Here is a 22313-nt window from a genome sequence, read left to right as displayed (position 1 = left end):
TGTCAAGTTCAAGCTGAAAACCCTACAGCTGATGTTAAGAACAGAGTACCATTCTATGAACCAGGTCCTGTGGAACCTTCCCAGGATTGCTTGTAAACACCCTGCCACAGACCTCAGGCTCTTTGTGGACTCTGTCACACATCCGTAGTGAAATTCCTCATAAAAAGGAACGACTGTAGTCATCACAGTATACCCTTTCAATTGCCCTCTTGTGGAAAAGTTTCTTTTCTTTATAAACCCTAAAGTGGTCAGTTAATATTGATTAGAAACAAAGCCTCAGATTTACTTCTCATATCAGAACAACCAACCTTCTCATTTTTGGATCAGTTCATGACTGAATCAATTGAAACTGAAGCCTTTGAATGAAATAGGGCAAGTATGTTAGCCTGGAGCAAATTATGTATGGCAAACGAGTAACAAACCACAGAAAATGGGTCATTTATAGTAGAAACACTGACAGTCGTTTAAATATACAAGGTTATAGTTTATCTATAGCATTTAAAATCATTTATTGGTGAGATAGAAAAAAGTTCTAATTTTTTTTACATATTACCATGGCAAAAAAAAAAAAAGTTATTTTCTCAAGCCAGCCTGCTTGTCTCAATATTTCAATGAATCCAGACATATATTAAGAACTTCCAGAGGTGTTGATAATGCCTGCTCCATGCCCCCATCAAGAAGAGGTGATTTCAGAAGGCATCTCATGTTTCAAATTCATTTATTGCATTGTGGCCAATTTTGGGTTTTGTTCTTACTGTTGCTGTTTTTACTTTTTGGCTTTATGAAGTTATTTGTTCTCCTTTTCTGAGAAAGGGTGTGCTCCTACGTAAGCTTTTTTGTGAAGAGTAAAACCCTCCCCTGACCCAGGTATCGCTGCGCATGAGAACAGCTCACATCGTAGGCTCACACACAGCTCTGCATCCTCCTTGCTCCTTCAAGCACAGGCTTCACTGCCTGGGCCTCAAACGTCACACGTTGAGTGTAATGGAGCTAAAGTAAAAGCATCCTCACCTTACCCTGATAGGAGGGAGTGCGGAAATGAGAATGAATGCTCTCTTTCCCGGTGCTGGTTCCTTAACGCAGACGGTGTCCCTTTCATTTTTCCTCCTGAGTTGACTGCTTTGAATATAGTGGGAAATAAGTATTTTAGCAAAATGCTCACTACTTACAAACAACCCTGAATTCCAGGTGAACTGTACAGAGTGCATGGAAATGAGGAGAGATTTTGCTCTCCCACACTGCTTGCCAAGGTGAAAATTCACTCCTGAAGTTAGTCATTTGCAAATACCGTTGAAGTCATTAGATAATACAATTGGCTTCAAAGGCACCAGGAGGCCAAATTTCTCTTTGGGTCTGTGCATACCCAACATCTGAGTTTGGCTCCCAACCTATAACAAAACTGATAATGCATATCGGTTTTAAAAAGTGAATTTTCACCTTGAGTCTTTCTCCCATAAGACCACTGGGAACAAATGCTAATGTATTCTGGCCTCCCTCCAATTCTGCCATTATAGATTCACCTTCTTAACCCATAATATATATAATTCCTTCTTCCTAGTGCTTGCCTCATTGAGGCCACACACACGTGTGACCGCTCATCCAGCATATTTACTGGGAGAACAAGGGTAACATGACTTGATGCTGTAGTCGATTAGCTCCAAAAATCTTCATACCATCCCAAGAGCATGATTTTAACGGCTCTGTGGTTCATGATCTGGATGATTTCTGATCTGTGAAAGCTGCAGGGTAAAACTAGGACCTGGCCAGAATAGAAATGATCACACATCTTTATCAAATGATAATACTGGAAGGTGTACAATGGCACCTTATAACCACCTCCAAAACTTTCCATGATGCTCATGAGCCCACCCCATGCCCTTTCCCTGAGTCTGCCCTCGGCTTTCTCTCTTAGAATAACAAATAGATTATCTCTGACCATAATCTGCAAAACAGATGCACATAAGGAAAGATGGCTCCAACACCTAAGTAATAAACAGCAAACCGGTGTTTTCCTTCACTTAGTGAGTTATAAAACCCACCTGAGAAGCTTTTGTAAATTCAGATTTCAAGGCCTGACCTTTGGAGATTCTGGTTCAGGGAGACCTAAGGAGGACAGGCAGATTGGCAACTGCAGTTTCAACAGGCATTCGGGCGATTCTTGTATTTGGCAAGTTCAAGAACACTTTATTTTTTTTAATGTTTTATTTATTTCTGAGAGAGAGAGAGAGAGAGAGTGAGTGAGCAGAGGAGGGTTAGAGAGGGAGGGAGACACAGAATCTGAAACAGGCTTCAGGCTCTGGGCTAGCTGTCAGCACAGAGCCCAAAGCAGGGCTCGAACCCACGAATCGTGAGATCATGACCTGAGCTGAAGTCGGACGCTTAACCCACTAAGCCACCTAGGTGTCCCAGGAATACCACTTTAAAATAGAAGTGTAGGGGCTCCTGGGTGGCACAGTTGGTTAAGCATCTGACTTTGGCTCAGGTCATGATCTGACGGTTGGTGACTTGGAGCCCTGCATTGGGATCTGTGCTGACAGCTATGAGCCCGGAGCCTGCTTTGGATTCTGTTTCAACCTCCCCTGCCGCATGTGCTAGCTAGCTCACTCGCTCTCTCTCAAAAATAAATAAACATTAAAAGAAAGAAGCAGAAGTGTAATGATGAGGAGCAGAAAATGGAAACGTCACGCTGCAGAAGAAAAGAGGGTGTAGCTAAATCAGCACATGGTTCCCTCACCAGGAATTCCAAAGTTGCCCTGACTGATTGAGAGTTCACAACATTCAGGATATTCTTGGTGCAACCTTCCAGTTCTCTGGCCTGTGAACTTTTTCTGCAGCTTCTCCAAATCACACACTGTGCAGAATATTTGTCCTTGGGAAAAATAAACAACTACAGCAGCGAAAGAAAGGAGGAACTGCTGCCGCCCACTTAAACCTTCAGTTTTCAAAATAGATTGTGGGGAGCAGCCCTGCACCGCCCCTGAAGCCACACATCTGAAACCTTGGGAAACTATTTGAAGCTTAAGAGGCCCAGGTCAAGTTTAATTCCCAAGTCACTGGGGAAATGTGGAGGCTTTCCCCTTTCACTGTCACAATGGTGTAGCACGCCTAGCCTGGGAACGAGGGAATGCCTTTGGAACAAAGTCTTAAACTGTCCATACCGCCTGCATGCTTTATGAGCAAATGTGTTGAGTAAAAAATAGTAGTTTATTTGAACTTGATATTGTGGTGGGAAAAACTAAGTAAAACAAATTACTACAGGAGGAGTTAAAGGAAGGACATTCTATGGAAAATATTTGTCTCTAACAGACGTATGTATGTATGTATTTCTTTAACGCCTATTATCCCCAATGCTTCCTTTTTCTCATTTTTGTCTGTCCCTATTTTTGTTTTTCAGGCGGGACCACTGTGCTGACCACAGAAAAGCCAACCATTATAGACAGCACGATACAATCAGGTATCCAACAAAACAGAAAATGGCATAGATTCCACGTGAGCTTCTTCCCCGCCTCCTCCCCACCCTGAAACAGTGCATGGCCGCCCCCCTCCCCCCTCCCGCCCTAAAATAGTGCATGGCTCTGCTTCTCGGTTTCGGATTCCCCCAAAGTCCTAGAGGAGGGATGCTATGCAGCATCTGGTCTCCAAGCATGAGCCATAAATATTGCTTTCCTTTCATCCACATGTATATGCAGCAGGGAGTGAGGTTTCCTTCTCCATCAGTAATTGCCAAATGGTGACAATCCCAGCTCCCGACTGAAGGAACTGAGTAACATACTTTGTTTAACGCAGCACATCTAGGACATGGACTGTGTTTGCAAACTACAGGAGAAGGAAATCTCACAGGCAGCAGCCTGACTATTTATTTTCATCACAATTCTGCAAAACCGAGACAGGCAAAGTTTGTCAGTTTTGCCTGCCACGAAGTTGGCAGTTTGACAACAGCGTTTCCAGTGGGTGTGCCACAAAGTGGGGTGCAGGAAACCAGGGCTCTGTGCGGGGGGAGAGTGGCACCCTTGGGAGCGCCTCCGCATCCTTTTATTCATAGAAAAGCATAATGACTTTTCAAACCGTTGGCTTGCTGTTTATCAGCGGCCAGCGGCAGTGAAATGGCAGCCTCCCCCCTTCTCTCTTTTGTATTTTGTTAGTATTCTGTAAAATTCTTCCCTACAGACACACGTGAAGGGAAATAGTCAGTATAAGCAATCAGAGGTTTAAAATACTTTAAAGTTAATCATTAGAGTAAGGTGACCAGGTCAGTTTTCCAGCTTCTCCCATTTCCTTTATTGAAGCTCACTCAGCCTTGGCCTCCACAGTCATTTATTAATGGGGCGTGTGGTGTATATCAATGTTTCCTCAACAGTATGACACTACTGAGCTAGGAAGAAAGTAGAAAGGACTGCTCTAATTAGTATGCTTCCTTAAAGGGCGCTGTCACCATTGACCTGATTAAACTGCAAAACAAACTTCTCTTCACTTGAACTTAACCCCGAGTTTCCCTGTGGCATGCTCAGGTTGACAGAATTCCTACCACCCCATGGCTTAGACACCCCCAATGACGGAAAGGGGAAACAGAAGAGCGTCTGCTCACCTAAGTTCAGAAAACACTGTAGTCCAAAGCACATCTTTTCAAGTTATAAAATACAGCCTCCAAGGATTGTGCAAGCACCCTGGGTGGCTGCCGTAGGTCATGAGTGAAGCCCAGCCTCTCACTCGTTTCCTGACTTCTCTGGGGGTCCTTGGCCCTCTTGGGTGGTTTTCTGTGGAGTAACTGCCGGCTGGCTCTCTGTGACCTTCTGTAATAGGGAAGAGGGCTGAGGTGAAAACATGAAGTCCTAATGATGTAACATACGTATTCGTTGCTCTGTTAGCTTTTCATTTGCCAGAGAGTTAACTAAAACCACTCTAAGGGGCGCCTGGGTGGCTCAGTTGGTTAAGTGTCCGACTTCAGCTCAGGTCATGATCTCACAGTTTGTGGGTTCGTGCCCTGCATCGGGCTCTGCGCTGACACCTCAGAGCCTGGAGCCTGCTTTGGATTCTGTGTCTCCTTTTCTCTCTGCCCCTCCTCTGCTTGCACGCATGCACTCTCTCTCTGTGTCTCTCAAAATTAATACATAAACGTTAAAAAAAATTTTTAAAGAAATAAACATTAAAAAAAATTTTTTTAAACCCACTCTGAAGTTGCCAATGAACTTGTTTCATCTCCTCCCTCTTCTTGCCTATCAATAGAGCAAGGGATCATTTAAAAACTAAAAGTGAGCAACAGCTCTGGAGAAAATGGAAAGGTATACACTAGATTCCAAAATAGGACAATTCTCCCTAGAGGTTCAAGGTTAGGCGTGACTTTGTATTTGGTTGGTGCATGAGTTCAAGGGCCAGCCATCTTATAGGGTGTACTGTGGTCAGAGCACAGATGTACAAATCGAGAACCGGTAAGACCCATGGCGACCACCATTTGAACCAATTTATGTCAAACCAGAGCTTACTGATAAAGGTGGCCTGCTCTGGTTTTGAGTTCCACAAATCACTTTGGTTTCCTGTTTTTCCATTGCTTGAGTCCTGAATCTGTCTCCCAGTCTTTGTGGATAATGGACCACCTGACCTTCTTTGAGGAGTTCTGTTCTTTGTCACCGATGCTCAGAACAGTTCATGAGGCCTGGAGTGTGCATAAAGTCAGAGGCCAAGTCTGATGTTGAGGTGTTCACCCAGTGGTACAACCCACATATCTGATAATTTGATCCATGCTGTTTTGCAGTTTTCAGATTCTTTGGGCATCTTTACAAGCAGCAAATTGGACCCCTAAACTTTCATCTAATCTCATTTTGCTGAAACCATTAGATACTCAAGCAGAGATTTAAGATTTCATTTTTGAGGGTTCTTATCAATATAATAAACTCAGTAGACATATAACATTCATATACTGTCTGGGTTGTAATCAGATGTATAAAAGCCTATTAATGCTCCGCCAGGAAATGATGAGAAACCTTGCATTTTAAATCCAGCTCCCTCTGTTGAAAATTCTCACTCTCTGAGGATCTTCAAACACTCCTATAGCAGCTCAGAGTATATTCCCAAACTCTGATTACATGGGCCTAAGCCCCTCCATTTATTTGGACTGAAAGACCAGTCTGTGAGTAAGCTAGTTAACATCCTCAAAAGAAGTTTTAAAAAGCAGATTCCAAAATTAAATCCTTGTGCATATATGGTGCTAATGATTCAACTGTGGGCAAGATAGTTCAACAATCGCAGCTGGTGCGTGCTCACAGCAGCTATAAATTTGTTTTAAGTTCAGGATATTGTTTCCTGCTATTTTTAAGAGTCAAGAAGGGATTTAGTCAGATTATTCCCAATGAATTTAATGAAAATCATGCAGCCACAGGGCCTGGGTAATATTTTGAAGACGAAAGGGTCAATAGTCCTATATACTTACTCCATTCATCGATTTGCTTTTTACTCTTTCTTTCTCTCCTCCTCTTTTCTGCTTCTTTCTTTCTTTCTTCCCGTCTCTCTCTTTTTTCTTTTCCCTCCTTATAAATGTTTGTGTGTCCTTTATGTGTTTAATAGCCTTTCTGGCCAGGCTTGAATTTTCAACATTTTCTCACTCCACACCTCTCCCCACCATATGCATTGATTAAAAAAAGAATATTTCTTTTAAATTAGCAAGATTGCCAGAGATTATATGATTGGGACAAGAAGATGAAAAAGTAGTAAAATACAAAACATTAGAGCAGATCGCCTTGTTAAAGCCCTGGGATTGGAGAAAACATAAGAAGATAAACGTAGACCGCTGCTCAGTACAGCTGCAAAAATACTTGAGTCCTCATTTCAAGCAAGGCTGTCCTATGTCCTGGTAATTACCAAAACATCCAAGTTCATACACCTTATGATATTACCAGAAAATTAAGAGCCAAAATAATACATGATGTGGTTTTTCTATACTATACACTAATCATTTGATGTGTTAACCAGAAAATACAACCAGAAATGTGTGAGCTGTAAGGGCTTGCCTACTTCCTGCATGTCCATGTCTTCTGAACCCCAAACCACACACATATCAACATTTTCCAATATTAACATTTTCTAAAATGGGATTATGCAGCAGTACATTCCAAGTTCATCGGTGTTGACATCCAGGGTTGCTCAACCATTCAGTCACTGTTCAATTGACTGTAGTTCATCGGCATAATTCAATCTTGCTGCTCAAAAGTGTGGTAAATTTTGGAGAGGGTTTCTCATGCTTTAAGAAGCCCCATTTCATGGTTATGATAGACTAGGCATGAAATATATCTCTCCAGTAACACCATAGCTGTGAAATACAGCCCTTTTGCACTAACAGAAAGTACGCACGTTATACCCATCACGTGGCTCACACTAGAGTTACTTTCCCAAAGTGGCCCTGCGCACCGTTCCAACCCTCCGGAGGTCTCCTTGTCCCTGAAGAGAGAATCTATCCAGCTCCGATTTGACAATACGTGTGGTGCATTCCTTCCAAAATTCTACATTAGCATTTGAAAAGGATTCCTTGGAAACTAGAAATGCAAAGTAAATCATCCTTATCTATTCACTAAATCGTCCCATTAAAATCCCTCCTGCCAGTGTTAAAGTGGGGGAGGGGCAATGGAGCCCAGGCTCCAAGAAGAAAGCAAGCTAGGTCGTGTTAAACCCGGACAAAGTTAAAGTTCAAAGCGAGATATGATCTCAGCCCTGACCCTAATACAGCATACGATACTATATCTTCTTTCCTGTACATAGGAATTGTTTTGAGGCATGTTCAAGATCCAATTGGCGAGGCCCCCTAGGCACCTTTCTCTCCGTTTCAATGCTGCCATCTTGTGGACTACCTAAACTCAAGAAGCGGTGACCTTCCTTCATTAGAGAAAACAGCCGCGCTTTGTGTGTTTAATTTTATGTAATGGGGGAGGAGTGGGACTGGCAGAAGCAGGAGAATTTTATCTTTAGGATTATCTTTATTATTAGCTTCAGTTTACCAAAAACAAATTCCAAGCCACAGTGATTTCATTTTTTCCATTCTTAAAAAGCAAAGCTACTTCTATGAAAAAAAGGGTTTAGTAAAACTTAAAGCTATGGAGGTTTAAAAAAGCACCAGAGTCAAATAGCTCCTTGTAGAACACACAAGACAAATAATCCCTGAGAATCCATTCATACTTTTTAGATTCCAAAGGAAACATTTTTAAAAAAAATTTTTAATGCGCAGCTATTTAAAAATGCTTTGGCTTTACATGAACTTTCCTGGAGGTTTTAAATGGGGCAAACGATTTACATACACATTTTAAAATTCACTAAAAAAGCAAAAACTTACACTTAAAATTAATTGACCTGATACAAAGCACAGAAGAAAAACTAATCACAAGAAATGCATCAGAGATCTGACCTAAAGACCTGAAGCATTAGCCAGGATGGTGAGAATACAGATAACTTCCAGAATGAAACATCCAGCCTAGTCTTTTGAGGTTCATGGGTCAATCTGTACTTAAAATTCCTTACATTGGTGGATATCAATTTATATAATACTCAAGAAAAAAATCTTTCATATTAAATATTGTGAACCAAGGGAAAATGGTACAGATGTAACACATACGTCTAGGAAAGTAACCTTTCTGGAAATTTTATGTAAAACCAATTTGGCAGGCAGTTCATAATCTTTTTAAAGCTGGATTTGAAAAAATTCCTAAACGTGATTTTGCATTTTGACATCTCCATGCGTCTTTTGAGTTTCCTGGTAATCCTGGATTTTGTGGCTTTTCCAGAATTTTCAAACAGATGTTAAGTTATATAAATTGTGCCTTCTGTGAGCAAATTAAGGGCCTTTCTGACCTAAATGATTAAATTTGTCTTTCTCTGCTTTTCTCTATTTTTCCTTTCCACCCACTGAAGAGTTTCCAACATATGGTTTTAACTGTGAATTTGGCTGGGGCTCTCACAAGACATTCTGTCACTGGGAACATGACAATCACGTGCAGCTCAAGTGGAGCGTGTTGACCAGCAAAACCGGACCGATCCAGGATCACACAGGTAATGGAGAGTTCACTTCAACCTTATATCTTTGAATTAGCAAAGATGTGGCTATGGAGGATTCCTGGGGTCTGTGGGATCAGGGTTGTTCAAAAAAACTATGGAGGTTTCACTCATACTTTCCTTTCTTAGAACACCCAAGCTCTCCTTTCCTAGAAGAGATGCTTGTCCACCAAGTAGTAGAGAAAGCTGATTAAATTTGGCAACTGACTGCCTCTCTCATAAATAGCAAACTGGGCAAAGATGTGTGAATAAGTACCTGTTTCATACTTTTTCTAAGCTGTTTATGGCAATTTCAAATGTACTCAAACAGAAAAGGCTTAGTGAAAAAGTATGCTATATGTATATAACCCAACTTCAACAGTCACTAAATCACAGGACTCGTATTTTATCTCTATCACCCCTGACTCTGGATTATTTTGAAGCAAGTCCAGACATATGTCATTTCATTTATTTTGCAGCTAAAGAAACAAGAAGTGAGCCTATTGCTTGCTCTCTCGACCCTTGACATGGAAGTGGAACAAGGTGGGGTGGGATTCTTACTCTTTTGAGGAAGGCTGTAAATCTAGCTCATTTTTTCTGAGCAGGTGGAAACCTCACCCCACTCCACCTCCTGTCTTACTTTCCTGCTAAGATTAATTAGGGGCAAAGGAATGGGTTGGGGGTCACAGGGGGCCGACAGCTACTCCAGGGAACTCTTATCCCCTGTCATCCTGTTTCCCTCTTAGTCATTTTGTTACCCGGTGTAAAGATCCAGTGGTATCCTACAAAGACCCACATATAAACACATTCCCACATACAACAGACACAACCCATGGACGTCTACCCTACTCAGTGAGACTTACAGGACTCCTCACTCACTCACTTACAGGACTGCTCACTCAAGAGGTGGCTTCACAAATGATACCCTCAAGGGGCATTGTCTGATGCTGGGAAATCTCATTAAGCAAAATTGCCCCGTGCTGAGGCTTTGGGCCAGTGGGTCAGTGAGGCAATGGATGGGCAGAGGGCACTTCATGCCTCTCCCATTTTATTGTTCACTTTTTTTCCCCAGTGAATATAACCATTAAGTAGGTTGAATTGGCCGCCTTCCACCACAGCTACCTCTTTGCCTAATGAGAATGACAAGGAAATTGGATAAAATTGGACTCCTTCAATTCTGAGACACTTTCAATTGAATCTTAAGACAAGCAGTTTTAGAAAACTTAAAATACTTTGACTGTAAATGGCACTGTACATATAAATGGCATCAAATTAACCAAATGCAATTAGCTGAAATGAAGGCAGTAATGGTGGAAAAATTGATGCAAAGTGAAGCAAAATGGCTCAGTAGGATCTGACATTCAAAGGAGGTTAAAAGCTATGTTAGCCACAGACAAAAGCTAAAAGGCTTGCAGAAGTAAAGTGCTAATTGAGAAAATGAAGACAGAGTTCCTGACCCAGAACTGTGATAAAACCCCTGAAAGGAAAAAAATATCAACGCTTTATGTGTTGGAGTATCAGAAAAGGAGGGCTTGTCTTAGATTAACAGCTGAGAAGTGTGATTCCTTCAGAAAGATTTGTCTCTTTTGTTCTCCCAGACACCCAGATTTACTTGGCTGTAGTACCAGGTCTGCCCTGATGAGAAAAAGCCTGCTGCAGCTCTAGGAACGCAAACATTTGCTGAGAGAGAGGGGCGAGCTCAACATCTGAAAGGCAGGAACTTGTTAACATAAAAAAATGTAGATGAAAAGAGCCTACACCCAGCACACTTACACACAGACAGACATTAGACAGTATTCTGCACTTTGCAAATCAGACCTAGAGATTTCTTTAAATTAACACTTTCTAGGTAAAATATCCTGCTGTTCAGTTTTGAATTTATTCGAAGGAAACCCACATGGTTTTCTGCAGTTGACTTCTAAGAGAAAAGCTATATGTCTCCTTATGGATGATTCCTGAAGCCCAACATCTTCCCTGGTTCATTGAACAAGGGTTGTTTGAGGAGCCCTATTACTTGGTAGATGTTGCACTGGGCGCTGGAGATTCGGGAATATAGAAGGGTGACCTGCCCTGAGGAGCTCAAAGTCTGGTTGCGGATGAGAAATGATTACTGTGCAGGCGTGAGGGTGCCCCAAGGTGGGGGTGAGCAGCGACAGGAAAAGTAACACGGGGGATCAGAAAAAACAGTTCTGTCTGGAGAGCTAGGAATGTTGTGTGCAGACGTGGAGGATGGATGGCAGGTGGTGTGTTTGGACAGGCTCCAATGTGAAGCAGTTACATATGTAGCAGGGGTGTGGCCTTGGGTGCCACGGGAAGAGGTGAAGAGGCTAAAGGTAGTGAGGAGCCACTGACAAGCTTTGAGCAGAGGAGTGACAAGAGCATGTTTTTAGAAGACCACACTGGTGTCGGGGCAGAGGTCATGAGAGATTTCTCAAGCAGCCATCTTTCTTCTACCCAGGTCCAGTTTTCTCCTTCTTTCTTCCGCCTCTTCTCTGACTAGCCAAAATAAACCTCCTGGGCGCCACAAATATGCTTCCTCTCTGCAGCGTCTCTAACTTTAGTATTTTTCCCTAAGATGGGCGCATTGGGCACAGAGGCATGATGGGTGCATTTTCTACCTGTCCCTCTTGGTGGACTGGTACCCTACTCACCTCAGTGAAATGGCAGTGTCACGCAGATAGGGCACCACCCCCTCGGTAAAGTAGTGGGAGAAAACAAATCCCAAGAGTCCCCTTGGTCACAGGAGCATGTCACAAAGACAGTATCAAACATGCTGCTGGAATTTCCACCCTCTTAGTATTCCACCCATTGGTTTCATTAAGAGTACTTCGGTGCAATCTCATCTAAGCAGCCAGGTGAGGGAAGAAAGTTGCCCGCTGACACATCCACCTCCACCTGGACATCGTTGACACAGGCGAACAGATACAAGGACATGCCCACATGTGCACAGTGAAATACTATCTCACAAACACACAAACCCTTGGGCAGCAAACAAAACATCCTGCTGCCCACTGAGGCCCGAGTGTCAGATTCACACTTACATCAGGTGAGGCATTAGAGTAGTATTTGCATAGCAAACAGTGAAACATGAGTTGTGTGTGTAGACCAGGTGGTGGCAGGAGGAAATGTTCCCACTGGGGGTAATTAAAAGCAAAGCCAAGAGTAAGTCCTTGCAGCCTGGCAAGTGTCTACATTGCCAAAATGGCATGTTCTAATAAGCCTCAAATATGCAACCTTGCTTCTCCTTGAACCAGAAGCCCACATCAAAAAGAAGCAGGACTTGAATTGAGACTCAAGCTCTCAGGTGTATTTAAGGACTTTATAAGCCATTAAAATAAACGAGGGAAAAATCATCTGAATTTATTGGAAAAAGAAGCTCATTAGACTATTTGGAAACACTGCAACTTTATTATTATTAAGCAGCTATAGTGCCCAAAGTATCATCACCCAGCTCAAATAATAAATAAGAAGACATCAGAGCTGTTCATTTGATGTCTCTGGCCACATCAGTGCTGCTGACACTATTTTAAAGTTGCACGAAAATAGGTCTGCCCTCTGCTTTCAGTGTGCTTGCAATGATGCAAAGACAAACTGGAGTCACAGCCCATGTCCATGTGACAGTACATCCCAAATATGTAGTATCCAAATTGGTGCTGCTTCACAGCCTTCTCCCAATCAAACGTCCACTCACAGAGGCTCGGAGTGCAGACTCGGGTGCCAAAGAGGTTCCGCAAGAACGGCACACCACCTCTCCCTTTCCCTGCATATTTGGCTTCTTGGTGCTCAGCCCAGGGGAGAAGCTTTGAGTCACGGACCTGGAATGAACAGAGGAAGAAAGGATTCATACATTCAGCCACTCTCCCTAACCTGGCTTTTTGTCACAGCAGGAGATGGCAACTTTATCTATTCCCAAGCCGACGAAAACCAGAAGGGCAAAGTGGCTCGTTTGGTGAGCCCTGTGGTTTATTCCCAGAACTCCGCCCACTGCATGACCTTCTGGTATCACATGTCTGGTTCACATGTGGGCACGCTGAGGGTCAAACTGCACTATCAGAAGCCAGAGGAGTATGACCAGTTAGTCTGGATGGCCATCGGACACCAAGGAGACCACTGGAAGGAAGGGCGTGTCCTACTCCACAAGTCTCTGAAGCTTTATCAGGTAAGCTCCCTTCCCCGGGTGGGAGGGCAGCACTTTCAGGGACACTGGGATAATGAGAAAATTATGGAAAAGAGAGGCGGGAATTATTCCAAACATGATTTCAGGAATTTCTCGAACCTGAGATTTTGCTGTAATCTTAGTAGCGTATTTCACAGTCTCCAACATTACAGGAATAGAACCAATTTGCTGAGAAAGGGGAGAATGCTACTCTATAATCTATTTCTGGCTGCCACAATGAACATTCCTTTGATTTGCTGCTATTCCCAGTTTAAAGTTTTGAGTTATAAAAAGAAAGTGTTAGAAGTTTGATGCCATCACTAGGCAGTTAACGTAGATTGATGTTCGAAGTGCATGCTTACGTGAAATTTCATGAATTTAATTTATGTGCCATAGATTGAACTGAACAAGCATTTGTAAACACTGCTATTCAGGACCAAACATTTCAATACTGTGAAAACGATCTCATTTTGTTAGGTGATTTTTGAAGGCGAAATCGGAAAAGGAAACCTTGGCGGGATTGCAGTGGATGACATTAGTATTAATAACCACATTTCACAAGAGGACTGTGCAAGTAAGTATGAAGTGCTATAGAAACCAGACGCACTTGCCCAGGGCACAATTATTTTCGTGTGATGGTCTTGGTCTTACTGATTTAGACCTAGAATTTCAATGTGGGCTATAGGCACATCATGTGAAATGCGTATTTTGATACAACAGGGCATTAAATCAGGTCAGTTTACCTTTAGCTACCACCTTTCCTAACCTAGTTCATTTAGTGTCTGATTGTACCTGCAAAACCACATAAATAATGTGGAATCCAAAAACCATAGCTCAGAAGAAAGACTCACAGCTTACAGGCTATATATACCATGCCAAAACATTTTGATGAAAAGCGGAAAACTCAGACATCTGGATAATTCCAAATATCTGAGTATATAAACAAAACAGCAGGCCGTTGAAAATTTTGAGCACAGTGAACTTAATTAAGATTACATTTTTAATGAATCATAGAAGCTATAATTCTTTGCTTTATTACAAATAAGTAGATGTTTCGGACTCTAAAAATAGTGGAAATGACTCAAGAGAATAAATGAAATTTTGAGACTTTGCCTAGTATTAGAGTTTATGGTTTTTATTGGTCTGGATGTATAGATGAAAGTTGACATAGAAAACCAATTCATATTCCCTGGTTCTTGATATGTAATTATAAATAGAATCACTAATGGCAATGTAATAGCATAGTAATTAGTCTTAAGCTCCATTTGCCACACTTAAACTTTTGCTATATATCATATAATAGGATGTTAATTATAACAAAATGGAATAAGCCTATTGGGCAAATTTAAGACAAAGGCGGCCTGTTGGCTGTAATGGGTTTTTGGTCATTTCAGCAATTTACAAAGCTTTTATTATGCAATATATTGAATATATGTAATCCTAAAGTGGCAATAATTTGATATGGTCAATTAAAGAAATCAGGGGGAAAAGAGCAGTGAATAAAGATCTGCTTTTTTGTACTATGTAAGGAAATCTATTTAATGCCATACTATTTAACAGGTCTTCACAAGAAATGCTAAGACTTAATATTTCAGTTGCAATTACTCTACAGGTTTGCCACATTCAAGTCTATACTGTTGTTAAAATATGTATTTCAGGGGTGCCTGGGTGGCTCAGTTGGTTAAGCATTCCAGCTTCAACTCACGTCATAATCTTATAGTTTGTGAGTTCAAGCCCTGTGTCGGTCTCTGTGCTGCCAGCTTAGAGCCTGGAGCCTGCTTCAGATTCTGTCTCCCTCTCTCTCTCTCTGCCCCTCCCCTGCTCATACTCTGTCTCTGTCTCTATCTCTGTCTCTGTCTCTCTCTCTCTCTCTCACAAATAAATATTTTTAAAAAATAGGCATTTCATGCAGTTACACAGTCTTTCCTATTCCAAGATGAGAATTGTTTTTAGAATGTGAGAGTAAACTCCCTAAAGCAAAGAAATCAAATTTAATTCCATTCAGCAAGTTTTAATGGACTGCATATTGTATGCAAAGCAGCATCCAAGTGCTCCGTTGAATATATAGAGGATTTAAGACAATTCTGTGAGCTTTCTTCTTTCATGTGACTGGTCCACATGCCTGTAGTTGTTACAAGGCATTGTACTCAGAAAATCACAACTAAAGCACTGTCAGAATACTTTATGTTGCTGTCATGATAAAAAGATATAAGATAATTGTATAATTATTCATCAAATATATATCTTTGAATATTTAGCTACGGATGCTATGAGACTAACAGCTATTTATTGGTTATCCACACATTTATGCAACAACTATTTATTGAGGCACCTTTTATGTTCTGGACACTATTGTAAATGTTGGGAATATAGCAGTGAATAAAGTACTCAGAACTCCCCACCTCCTACTCAAAACTACATGGGCTACTGGGACTCTTCTTCCAGAGGTTTTTTGTTTGTTTCTTTGTTTTTGTTTTGTTTTGTTTTGTTTTGTTGGTAAGACACAGGACACAGTCTCTTGCCTCAAAGAGCTAGGAAACAGTTACCTACAAAAGCCAGGATGGTAGCCATGTACACAACTCCACTACTGTTTCCTATTTTCATCAAATTTCCCCCACACTCCAGGTGCCAAAACCATCACCCTCCACTCTTCTCTTAAAACAACATGAATCGCTGTGGTACCTGGGTTTCGATGTGACACAGATATCCCAGTCATTTGACATTGCCTCTCCATTGTTCTATAGTTATGTGGTAGGGTGGGATTGGACTAAAAACCCCCAAGTAGATAAAGCAAAACCATTAGTGTGAGGTAGGGGTGTGTGTGTGTGTGTGTGTGAAGGTTTATGTAGTTTGTGTGTATTAACTTTTGTTGGCAGTTCAAATGTCTCTTTCGATTTTGTTTCACTTGTCAGAACCGGCAGACCTGGATAAAAGGAACCCAGAAAATAAAATTGATGAAACAGGTAAATTTTTCTTGCTGACCAATTTTTTTTTTTTAATTTACTATGGCTTTCATGGTAAATTTTATGAAGCAACTTTCCAGAAGTTTAGTGCAGTGGTATATCAAAGCAGTTCAAATAAAATAAACATCTCTGCCCAGGGTGCTGCTCAGAGTGCTCACTTCTAAGCTGCCAGAGGTCTAGAGAAGCTTGGGGGAGTGGCTGAGCCCTGGGGGCGTGTGCCTCCCCTGCCCCGTCTGAGCTGGAAGAGCCCCTTGAGCATAACCACATGAAACACTCTCACTTTACAACTGTAGAAGTAGGAAATCAGTGAAGACTATGATCTACCCAGAGACAAGGGCTGATTTTCACACGATAATTTGAAGCCAACCTAAATTCTTGCCTGGTTGATATCCAGACATGATGTTTAAAAACTGGAGCCCAATTTTTGCGATAAGCTGTTGTGTTTGATCCATCTGTTTGCCTCATCTTCTACATGGGAACCCTAACTTTGTGCTTAATGAAGACAGTGATGTGGATGAAGATGATGATGATGATGATGATGATTGATGATGATGGCAAGGACTTATCGAGGAGCTAGTATGATCCACACACTTTACATATGTATCTTCTATGCTCTCTAAAGCGTATTCATTCTCGTTTTGGAGATGAGGTGACTGAAACTCAGATCAGTGATTTGCCTTTAAGTAGCGCAGTTAATTGGGTGGTAGTCTTGGACCTTATACCAATTAATCTAAAAATGTGTGTTTTCCTTGATTACTTTGTAGTCAAATACAAGACATTTTGATCAGAGTTGGGCCTCGCCTGATGCTATCTTATTTCTAGAAGCTTCTGTACGTCCCAGCCAGCAGTTGTGGGTTGTTGGACACTTGGCCCAGCATCACTCACAGCTGCTGCCAGCAGTTCTGTGTCCTGTCCATCAGCATCAGCACCTGTTGCCTGTAGAAATGTGGACTGGCTATAGTCAGACTTGGACTTGATAGACACAGATAAATATGGCACTATACTATGCCGTTAGTAACATTAACACGCAGCTCATTTAGTTTAGTTACATAGCCCACACTGAGATGTAAACTTTATTAGACGTTGTTTCAAAACAATGTTTCAAGGAAGAGAATATTAATATGCCCCAAGGCTTGTTTTCCCCTGTTTAGGGAGTTGCATCTCATATTTTTAGTTTTCTTTGATTGGAATCTTTGTTGATCAGAACACCATTAAGTAAACACTGCATGTTGTGCATTAACATTTTAGTCTCATTTCTAGTACCACATAATTAGGCTCAGAGCTCCCATGTTAATAATTTCTCATGTTCCACTCTAAAGAAAACATTTCCCCAGTGACTGAGCTGCAGAGCAGAATAACTGTCTCCAGTGAAACCACCAAGGCTGCAAAGATGCTGATTATTAACTGTGTTCTAGTCAGCACAACACGGACACAATCTCTAGCTCTGAGCCATAACCCATTTGAAATGTCAGCAGCAAGCATCCCCTTGGTCCTGAAAGCTTCCTCCTTCTTGAGTGAAACCACAGTCAACTTGGGGGGATTCTGTCTGACTTGAGGATTTTACATGTGGAGGAACAAACATGTGTGTAAACGATGCCCAGACATGCTGGAAACAGCGCCACATGAAAGGGCAGCTTGGAAGGTTTCCTTGTGTCTGGTTTGGAGATTAGACAAATGCGCAGGGCATGGTCAAATCCTCCCACTGGACAATTGTGTGACTAAGCATTTTGCAGAGCTTGATGATCACATATCTGACCAGGGACTGTAAACACAGATTACTATTTAGTGCAAATGGTGGGCTTTGCGAAATCTGAATGCAATTAGAACATAACCCTCACTGTATGTCCAGAATCAGTTATTTCCATGTGCCGAGCTATCAGAATCACAGCACTGACTCCCCAGGACCCTCCCCTCCCATACCTGGATTCTAAATCTTGGTGTTTCCTGGCCATGGGGGAGCCAAATCCCACCTCAGAGACCACCCACAGGCCCTTGAGAGAGGACAGACAAAACTGGAGCATGGGATTTGCTTTTTCTCTCCTTTTTGTCTATTCTTCTGTCCACTTTCATCTGGTATGTTGGCAGTGCTCACGGGCCAATTGTTCTTCCCTAGGGAGCACCCCAGGCTATGAAGGCACAGGAGAAGGCGATGAGAACATCTCCAGGAAACCGGGCAACGTGTTGAAGACCTTGGATCCCATCCTCATTACCATCATAGCCATGAGCGCCCTGGGCGTCCTCCTGGGTGCCGTGTGTGGGGTCGTGCTGTACTGTGCCTGTTGGCACAACGGCATGTCTGAAAGAAACTTATCTGCCCTGGAGAACTACAACTTTGAACTCGTGGATGGCGTGAAGTTGAAAAAGGACAAACTGAATACACAGAGTACTTATTCTGAGGCATGAAGGCAGACAGATGAAAAGACAAGTCAGAGAATTGAAGGGGAAGGACGTAACTTGAACGTGCTGGGGAACCTGTTGTTGATCTCTCTCACTGTACAGGCTGGGAAGTGCGTTGATGACGCTGAGCCAGGCTTTTCTCAGGAGCATCCATGAGTACGGCCGACAGACATGAACAAGTTAGCTGTGTTCGCAATCAGAATCATGTACAGTCAGTTTTTTCTGTTGGTTTCATTTGAATAATCCAATGCTGGTGTTGAGACCAAGTATGAATGACTTAATAATTCATTTCGACTCTCCCTCCCCATTCTGTCTCCTCTTCCTTTTACGGATTCTTTTCGGAAACTGTGCAAAATCCAAGATGCTGGCACCAAGTGTATTCAGTGGGGCCCTTTTGATGGACATGCTACCTGTAGCCCAGTGCCCAGAATATATTAGAATAACCGCACTTCAGTGGACTCCTGAAGCTGTACTTGTGTATAATTGCCCACGTCGTGCATAGGCAAAGAAGGATTAGGATGTTTTATGTTAAAGTGCTGTAGCCTCAGTACCAGTATAGTGTGTCAGCTCTGTTTACAAAGCAATACCGTCAAAGTTTCTTGATGTTTTCCAGTGTTGTACTAAACCTCGTGCTTGTGAACTCCATACAAGAAACCGTGCCATCACCAAACACTGCTGGCAACGTGTACTGCCGACAACTGCAACGAAAAATCCTTGGCACTGGCTAGTCTATGTCCTCTCAAGTGCCTTTTTGTTTGTACTGGTTCTCATTGTGTTACATTAACAACCCACTCTGTTTCTCGCTGGTAAGAGCCCTACTCTTTAATCAAACCCTGGTGGCCCACTGACTAAGAAGAAAGTATATTTTAGTGTGAGATGTCAGCCCCCGGGAAGGCAAGGGCTTCGAAGATTTGGCAATGTGGCTTAATTGTTCTGCTTTTTCCGTAGTTCAATTTCATGTCTCTTGACCCTTTTGTATAAAGCTGCAATATTCTCTCTTATTGGTCTTTCATATGGAATGTATTTTCAAATGTAAACTCTTTCTCTCCTCTCTCTCTCCCTCTGGCTTTCTCTCTCTCTGTCTCTCTCTGTCTTTTTTCTCTCTTAGAATTTAAGCATTTGCCATTGTCCAGAAAAGAAACTTGCAGCTTTAACCTGCTGGTAATGGCAAGCAATTTTGCTAGACTTTATGTTTAAAAATAAATAAATAAGGGAAATTCCTAACTTTGCCCTCCAAAGTCTAACTTTGGTTTTCTTGTTAACTGGTTAAAGTGACAGTATCTTTTTTCCTTAAGCCATTTGTCTGTCTACTCCAATCAAAATGATCTGAGATAGGAATGTTTGCATTTAATAGAGTGAGAAGCTGAGGGAAGAAGTAACACTAATTGGCTTTCAGGTGAGACCCAAAGGAAGGACTGAATGCAATTCACCAAATATCCAAAAATAAGAGATTTTTACATCCTAATACGCAAAATGACCCTTGAAAAACCTCTTGTTTTGCTATTGAATCAGACAAGGGAAGTGGAAGAAAGAACAGTTAATTTAAGAAAGTGACTATAAATCTGGTGCCTGGGGTGAAGTATTTTAAGATAAGATGGGAAAGAAAATGAGTAAAGTCAAAACAAATCTTTAAAAACATCCATTCAGCAGCAACCCTGAAAAAACAGAGACTTGAATGAATGCACCTAGAAACTTCCAGTGGCTCACAAAGAAAAAGCCTACCTTGGGGCTGGTAAGACAGAAGCTAGAACAACAGCACAGAGACGTAAATATCAGACAGCATACAAATTAATCCAAAGAAGCTATGGTTGTTTTCAGTGTAGTTGTATCAGGCCCCAGTGCACAGAAGAACTTTTAGATTTCCTCCTTACATTGCTCGAGCTCTCATTCAGATGCATTTGTGGGAGTCACATTTACATCATGGATGGGTCAGTCCATTCATCTTGGTTTAATTGGATTATGAATGTCTTTTGTTTCCAGGAAAGTATCGATCACTATGGAAAAAGAATAGATTTTTATTCACAAAGGCATTCGTTCAGTTGTTACAATCATACCAGTATGAAAGCACCAAGACCTGGTTTTTTGTGTGTGTGTGTGTGTGGTTTTTTTTTAAGGCAACAGATTTAGTTGTCCTTAGCCAAGGAAAAATGATACTGCAACTTTAAATTTTAAAGTATCTTGCACTGATAAATATATTTAAAAATTATATGTTTATAAAGTTATTAATTTGTAAAGGCAGTGTTACAAAATGTTCAGTTTATATTGTTTTAGATTGTTTCGTAATTTTTAAAGGTGTAAAATAACCTATTTTTTCTTTATTGAAATCTATAAGACTTTCTGTAGTAAAATGTTTTCATTTTACTGGTATATGATTGCTTCATGTTTTGTACCATCATAAAATTTTGTGCAAATTTTTTTTACAGAAATTTTTATTTTCTATGACAATATGACGCTTGTAAATTGTTGTTTCAAAATGAACAGCGAAGCCTTAACTTTCAATGACATTTGTATTCTCAGACACTGAGTAGCATAAAAACCACATAGAACTGAACTGTAACTTAGATCCAAACTATGACTACTACATTCCAAAGAAACAGTTGAATTAAACATTTTCATAAAACACCCACACCTGATGGCTTTTATTATATTAGCTTTGTTCTTGTTAAAGAAATTGGTATTATTCCAACATTGAATCACTTCCAAGATTTTTTAAAGTTCTTTTTCTTTTTAAAAAAATTTTTTTTGAAACTTATTTTACAGAGAGAGAGAGAGTGAGCTGGGGAGAGGGGCAGAGGGAGAGAGAGAGAGAGAGAGAGAGAGAATCCAAAGCAGGCTCCACACTCAGTGGAGCCTCACATGGGGCTCCATCCCACGACCCTGGGATCATGACCTGAGCCAAAATCAAGAGTCAGTCACTCAACTGACTGAGCCACCGAGATGCCCCTAAAGTTCTTTTTTTTTTTTAAGTATATCCTAAAAGGAAGAGAAGGTTAAGAAGACATATACTAAAGTAGAATACTGACCCAAATTGGACACTGTCAGGATAAGGAATATAGAAAGCCTTATACAAAGAAAGAAATTTTTCAAACCCAAATTTTATGTCAAATGCTCTTTATTCCATTTGGTAAATATTTTTTAATGAAATTCACAAATATCTGTTGGTAAGTTTTGTTTTTATAGAAAGTAGGTAATAAACTGACAGAGTTTATGCATGTGCCTATGTAGGTGTAAGGCAAAGTTGAGCAAGATATTACAACTGGGCATTTGCTAATTCTTAGGAAAATTTCTATTCCATATGAGACCAAAATAATAGTAATAGTAATAATAATAACAGCAAAATCAAAGCAACAGAAGTGCTAAGCCAAAGCATGCTGAGTAGGACCCTTTACGAACTTCTTCCAACAACCCTACTGTCCATAGACCGACAATCCTTTGTTTACCATCCTCTGATTAGAGGGAAATTTGAAAACATAGGAACTTCTTGAGAAGCAGACTGCTCTGCACAGTTCTTTGCATGGGATCAATATTCCTGCTTCTCTGGCTACATCACTCTACGATACTTCTCAAAATCAGGAATTAAATGTATCATGAGGGTTGAAACACTTAACTTAAAGCATGAAAATTATTTATTGTTCCATCTCCTGTCTTCCTTAATAACTTATTAATTGCCACTTGGGCTGAATTGCACTGGGTCTTTTTGCAAATCAAATGGATTTTGTAACATTCCATAATGTTTCTGCTTCCCAATGGTAATTATAGCTGTTGTGTTGCATTAAAAAGCAGTTCTG

At 41.2% G+C, this 22313-nt stretch overlaps 1 protein-coding gene across 4 annotated transcripts in view; it reads left to right on the top strand.

Annotated features, from left to right (window-relative positions):
* NRP1 (neuropilin 1) overlaps nt 1-21256 on the top strand; it is a 138449-nt gene extending 117193 nt beyond the window's left edge. For 2 of the 4 annotated variants that reach the window (XM_039220536.1, XM_039220533.1), the window contains exons 12-17: nt 3395-3454; nt 8890-9027; nt 12897-13168; nt 13643-13739; nt 16078-16128; nt 18242-21256. In XM_039220536.1, the coding sequence (XP_039076467.1) occupies nt 3395-3454; nt 8890-9027; nt 12897-13168; nt 13643-13739; nt 16078-16128; nt 18242-18531 (908 nt within the window). In that variant the 3' untranslated portion in view covers nt 18532-21256. Of the gene's footprint in view, nt 1-3394; nt 3455-8889; nt 9028-12893; nt 13169-13642; nt 13740-16077; nt 16129-18241 lie in introns of all 4 variants that reach the window. The other 2 variants (XM_039220535.1, XM_039220532.1) reach the window with 1 other exon arrangement.
* The last annotated feature ends 1057 nt before the right edge of the window (nt 21257-22313 follow it).

The sequence above is a fragment of the Hyaena hyaena genome, unplaced genomic scaffold, assembly GCF_003009895.1.
Source record: "Hyaena hyaena isolate Hyena2069 unplaced genomic scaffold, ASM300989v1 scaffold_899, whole genome shotgun sequence".
Lineage (NCBI taxonomy): Eukaryota > Metazoa > Chordata > Mammalia > Carnivora > Hyaenidae > Hyaena > Hyaena hyaena.
Note: the sequence above shows the minus strand (reverse complement) of the source record. Positions and strands in the feature narration are given on the sequence as shown.